Below are 6,253 nucleotides of genomic sequence, written 5' to 3'. Positions count from 1 at the left end.
TACAAGTTCTTAGCTTAAATGCACATTTTGTTTTATCATAATTAGTACTAAACCACCCCCCACCCCCCCGCCCCCCTCTATTTTCCATCACATAACACAGGCCTCAACCAATACTGCCTTCAAACCATGCTCAACAGAAGACATGTGACTGGAGAGTTGGTAGATCAACTTAAAACCCCATTATAGATTCTGCATTGAATGCTGAAGCCGTGAATGATACTGTAGGTCTAGTTGAGTTTGTCCTCTGCACCACAGGATCGTAATATTTCTAATCCAGAAAGAAGATCATTCAGTAGGCCAATGCAATAGAGACAGGGAAAAATATTTTATAAAAAAAAAAAAGTTAAATCCTAGGACTCTTGGCAGCACACAATGAAAAAATGATTTTGGTGCCTCAGGCAACAGATATCCTCTGTGCTTTATTATTGGATTTTTTACAAACCCAAACCTAAAATAGTCTCCTTTACCTTTCTTTGACAAGGTTCTGCAGTTCCCCCTTCATACAGTATAATACTAGGTAGTCCCAAGGCAGGAAGACAGAGCTGGGCATTAGTATTGCTTCTATCTATTAAGCTACTGTACAGTAACTAAAAACTTTCTCACATCAAGTCTTGTCCCTTTGAGACAGAGGGATTTGACAGATGCAGCACTATGTTCAAGAAATGCATTTTAATTTAAGATTCCCTGTAGGAAATTGCGTGCTCAGATCAGTAGGCAACATGCAGTTTCTGGACGAGACTTTTAAGCAGTATTGTCAATAAGTAGGATTTTTTTTTTTTTTAATTTACCAATGCTAAATATGAAAAATGATATATATTAAAAAAAAAAAAAAAACATGTTTATCTTTTCAGTTTTATACTATCGCACAGGACACAGAAACTGATTATTATAGAACAGGTGCAACAGAGCGGTATTTTGTTTTTCTTTTAAATACAAAAACCCCAAAACTGAAAATGTAATTTCTAGCTTAATATCGTCTTTCCAAAAATAGAGAACTGTCTCTACAGGTACAAATTCCAGGTAGAAATCAATACTGACAAAAAAAAAGAAAAACAAACATATTCTAAAGTAATATTCACTACTTACTGTACTATACAAATTCATTTTCTATCTAAAAGCTTAAAATACATTTAAACATTAGTTAACATTTTGACCTTGCTATACATAGCAGCTTTCAAAATTAATGCAAGACAAACTTAATGTTATTTTCCACATCATTATTGCTTTATAAGACATTTTGCTTGAAGGGCTGGAAATAACCAACAATTCTGGTGGTATTGTTTCTTTTTCTTTCTTTTAAAAGTTTGTTTATTTCATGCAAATGTTTCACAGAAATATAAGAAATAAGGCAGTTTGTCTGGGCAAAATAAAAATAAAAAAAGTTAGAAGTAATGATCAATTAAAACAAAATATCTCTTGTACTACACTTAAGGCATCACTGCTGTGAGACTAATGTGTTGGATTCTATACATTTCACTACATCCCCATTCTTTATTGGGGTTCACTTTAGTTTGATTATAGATACATATACACATGAAAAAAAAAAACTATTTAAACGAGTTATCATGAAGACTTTGACTATCATTGAGTTGACTTGCCTTGGGTAAACACATTGACTGATTTACCATGTCAGCAAACTGACCATTAATTTTACAAAACACTGGACTTCATTCCACTCTAGCTTACATTTCTTGAGTGTCTTTTTTAGTTTTTGTTCAGCACCACAAACTGTAGGCTAGAGTGTTGAAAACAGACAACTTGATATTTGCAAAAACCGTATATCTTATACTACTTGGTACAAAGACTACTGCAGAAAAAGCAGCAGCCATTATGCAGATTCAAAACAAAAAGGAGTGAATTAGTGATTCTCATTACTGGAATTATTCCAGTCCTGAGGGCAGAACGTGGCTGCTAGGAAACCTTGGCTCATGGAATGTAACTATTGTATCTCACTGCTGGTAATTCCCATATTGCCCCTGCAAAGATATAAACAAAACACATGTTAAAGCAGCTGTAAGCTTTTCTGTTGGTCACCTAGGTTGAAAGATTTTATTTGAAATATCATTTATGATGGACTGCAGAACAAAAAAAAAACAACACTGGAGTGGTTTTAATGTTATCTATACCATGTGAGCATTTAGACTATTATACATTTACACTGTGATTTATATCAGTAGTGTCCAGCAGGTGACAGCAATGCACCACAGAACTAAATCCTAAACTAGATAAGTATAATTTAATGCAGCATGAATATAGAAGAAATTAAGCTTTCAAGATTATCATTAAATCATCCCCTAACGTTTACTGTTCACAAGATTATTACTGGAAATAACTGTAAATGCTTATTTCTAAACAGGGGTCGAAACTGATAGATTTTCTGGTAGCCAGGACTCCTAAGCTTAACAGAAATCATAGATTATATAAAAGCAAGTTACAATGCAAGATTGAATATCTGTACTGAGCATAAATGTGATAAATGCATTGATGAAAAACTCTTTACTGTAAAAAAAAATTAAAAGTGAATGTGCTTTAACTAAATACAGACGTGCATACATCTCAAGTTAGAAACAAAAACTACTGAATCCATTTTTCAAAGGTTCAGATATACACACAGGTTCAGTGAATAATCCACATACAACAACTGTGAGTATTATTTCATAATCACCATGAGCTATACAATTTAAAGTGCCAATCTGACCCTACAGTTATATTGGTTTGTGACGGTGCAGGACCAAATTTATATTCCATATATTCCTACTGGACTAGCCCCCTTATGCCCTCCCCTTTTTTGATTATACAAGCAATAATGATGACTAAAGTGAATGGACTTCTTTGTTTTCAACAGACAGCCACTGTGCTTTTCCATTAATCTCCTAAAAAGGACCCCCAAGGAGATTATTTCGACCCCTGATTACAAAATAACGTGAAATAAAAATCAAATAAAAATAAAAACATAATACAAGTTTTACAGGTATCATTAAGGACTAGCTCTGCATTCAAGTGGTTTACAGCAGCATTACCTTCATGTCATATAGATATAGTCAGGGGTTCAAATAACCGGTCCTTATTTCCTCATGATGGCCTGAATTTCAAAAATAAAAATATCAAAAGAATAGCTGGGCCTCATCTAAAGACCACATAGAATACACTGTAATACTACCCCCACTCATTTAATGCTTGTATTCAGTGGCATCAAAATGCACAGTTACCATAAGTTTCAGCAGTAAAGTTTCTGCATAAAAAGTTGCTGTCTTGCTGCAGAATGTTATTTTTACACAACCAAAACTTGCCTCATAAACTGCTTGATAAACTGACACAATGAATTTAATTAGCACAATGTGAAATTTAACACTGGTTTAGGTAAGCCATGTAAATGATTGAATATGTGTGTGTGTGTGTAGGATATTTATTTACTTGACAATGTGCACTGTAAATTGTGCTAATTTAGTTTATTTGTATTAAATACTGAACCTAACTACAATACTGAATATTAAACTATGCATATATTGAAACTTAGGGTAACAGAGAGCATATTTTTGGCATCACATTGAGAGGCAATTCTAATGGATACAGCATAAATCTAAGAGACAGTAGGCCTTGTGTCAATTGAAGCACTGTAAAATTGAAGCAGGATCCCTTCCTGTAAACAAGCTGTTACATTTCTGTTAGACCATCTCAAGTAAATATTTTAAATAAAACATTTATACCTTTAGGCATGCACATACAAGTCCAACACTGGATTGGTCCACTGAGATTGCAATTATATTTACATCTTCCTCAATACATTCGCTTTCTTGCAACATTTAAAGTTGAAATCTCGCTTGATGTTAAAAAGACATTTGAATTTGAAAATCAAAACCACTCCAGATAATTATCCTAATAATTGAGACCCAATTACCATGGAGAGTAAAGATGAGACGCATGACAAACAATTCCTATTTGCAGCAAATTAAAACCACAGGACACCAATTCACACCCTGGCAATGTACACTGGCAAACCTGCACAGGCAGCTGATACATTGATACAAACCTTTGAGTAAATTAACACCAATTAAAACATGTTGTGGATTTCTAGTGTTACAATAGCCAAATTGTAAAGATGACACAATACATGATGGGACAGAAAAGACTCCCCCGCCACAAATGATTTCTGAATCAATATTTTCATTTTAAGTAAATGGGACTCCAAAAGTTCCTATTGGAAAATAATAACCCAAAACAAAATATAATTTCAAAAGAATATATAGAACAGTGTAACAAACAGCATAGCACTCAGTGGATGGAAAGAAAGACACATGTGGCAAGGAAGGGGTAATTTCAGGCTTATTGCCAGGAACCAAATTCAGACAGATAAACCTCAGATAAACCGACCATTGGTACATTCTCCATCACTCCCAACTAACAAATCAAGAGAGCTGTCTGTTTGGATTAACAGTTCTTACTGGGTTTAAGAGCAGGCAAGCATATGTATGCCCCTACTCCCAGCCACAACAAGACCACACACACCCCCACTGAAAACAAGAAATTGAATCTGTCAGCCAGCATCTCAGACAATCCATTTTTTATTTGTACTCAGGCCAGGATGTGGAACTCAAAGACAGAAAATAAAAATATGACATGACCTAAAATGGCAGTATTACAATTTGAATGCACAGAATGTTTAATGTATGTAAAATAATATAACATTCCAAATTTAATGTCACTTATCCATTAGACACCTTACCTGATCATATCCATAAGGCCTCTGCTGCTGTGTCTGGGTGGGCTGAGGAGGTCTGTAACCCCCATATTGCTGGCCCTGCCCTTGGGAGTAGCTGGGATACTGTCCTGGGGTGCCCTGGGATGGACCTGTTAAGATTATTGGAAATAATGTAACCCTTTGATTCTCTGTTATATATATATCATTCAATTTAATTTGTAATCCACAGTTCTTGCACCAGTCATTGGATTTTAAAGGTGGAATTTACTTCATTGTTGTTTATCCCTTAAATAAAATGGAAAATGTTTTATTGAACACTGCATTACCTGGAACACACTTTAAACACCTTTTTTATTTTAAAAGACCTGGACCTAGATATGAAAGCATACCCACTCCAAAAATGTCGCTTGTAAAGCCCTAATTCAGCCCAGAAATGCCCATGGCTGGTTGTAAAGGAAACTGACAGGATTAAGAGAGAGACGAGTCCCATGGTCACTACCTAGCCTCTATCTATCAATTTTATCATCTTTTTAAAGTGAAACTCTCAGTCTGAAACTGACCTGCTGTAATCCCTTCACATAGGATCCTTTCACATCATCCACGAATAACACAAATGTCAAAGAAAGGAAAAAAATAAATCCTCCTTCGGTGTGATCCTTTTCACACAACTCATGTGACAAGGACGTCTTTTTTAGACCGAGTAGTTTTTATTTAAATAAATTGAGAATACACCAAAAACCTTGTTTGGATTCCTTGTTCTTTAAAAATGTTTAAAAAAAAAAAAAAATACACCCACCCCTCGTTAAATCGACCCTCGCTATACTGCAGATTCAGATATATCTCGGTCCTGGAGTTCCCAGTTTTTACTGTCTAACTACGTATGCCTTAGCTGCAATATACATAGGCAACTGCACATAGAATTACTGTTCGTTCGTACTGCCCATCACAAACAATAATATACAAAACAATTAAACAAATCATTAATATCGTACTGTTATCATATACACACGTATTGCACAATAACACAATGCAAATTAAGTATCTACTGAAGCGGTTTTTATTTTAGCCAATGAGGTGTTCATGTGTGGCAGCAATGCACTAGCAAAAGCCACAAGGCAGTGACGTCAGCTCCCTAGCAACAAGCCTCCTATGTTGTTGTTGGGAATGGATTATTTCAATGCAGCGGGTTTGTGCATTTGAGAAAGGAGAGGAAGACTTGTGAAATTAATTGGAGACTGAAGCTGATAAGAAGCAATTACCCTCCATTGTATGGATTAAAATGGTGTGCTGCTTTTTATACAAAAAATGAGAAAAAGCAGGTTGCGTAGAGGATTTACACTGAACCCCGACGCCCCCGATAAAAAGGAGTGGTTGTACAGTATTTGTTATTAGCCTACTTGTTTTTCTATAGGTCTCTTGCTATATTGTGGCCCTCGATATATAGTGGATTTATTTTGGACCACGACACCTGTGATATATCGAGTAGGTGGTGTATATGCATTTGTGACAATAGATAGATAGCTAGATAGATAGATATAGAGAGACAGACATAGA

General features: G+C 35.2%; 1 protein-coding gene across 5 annotated transcripts in view; it reads right to left on the bottom strand.

Annotated features, from left to right (window-relative positions):
- Nucleotides 1-816: 816 nt before the first annotated feature.
- Nucleotides 817-6,253, bottom strand: part of LOC121314438 (protein SSXT-like) — a 28,256-nt gene continuing 22,819 nt past the window's right edge. For 4 of the 5 annotated variants that reach the window (XM_041247711.1, XM_041247714.1, XM_041247709.1 and 1 more), the window contains 2 exons: nt 4,724-4,848; nt 817-1,976 (listed from right to left, as the gene is read on the bottom strand). In XM_041247711.1, the coding sequence (XP_041103645.1) occupies nt 1,950-1,976; nt 4,724-4,848 (152 nt within the window). In that variant the 3' untranslated portion in view covers nt 817-1,949. Of the gene's footprint in view, nt 1,977-3,020; nt 3,083-4,723; nt 4,849-6,253 lie in introns of all 5 variants that reach the window. The other variant, XM_041247712.1, reaches the window with a different exon arrangement.

Source organism: Polyodon spathula, chromosome 4 (genome assembly GCF_017654505.1).
Source record: "Polyodon spathula isolate WHYD16114869_AA chromosome 4, ASM1765450v1, whole genome shotgun sequence".
NCBI lineage: Eukaryota > Metazoa > Chordata > Actinopteri > Acipenseriformes > Polyodontidae > Polyodon > Polyodon spathula.
Note: the sequence above shows the minus strand (reverse complement) of the source record. Positions and strands in the feature narration are given on the sequence as shown.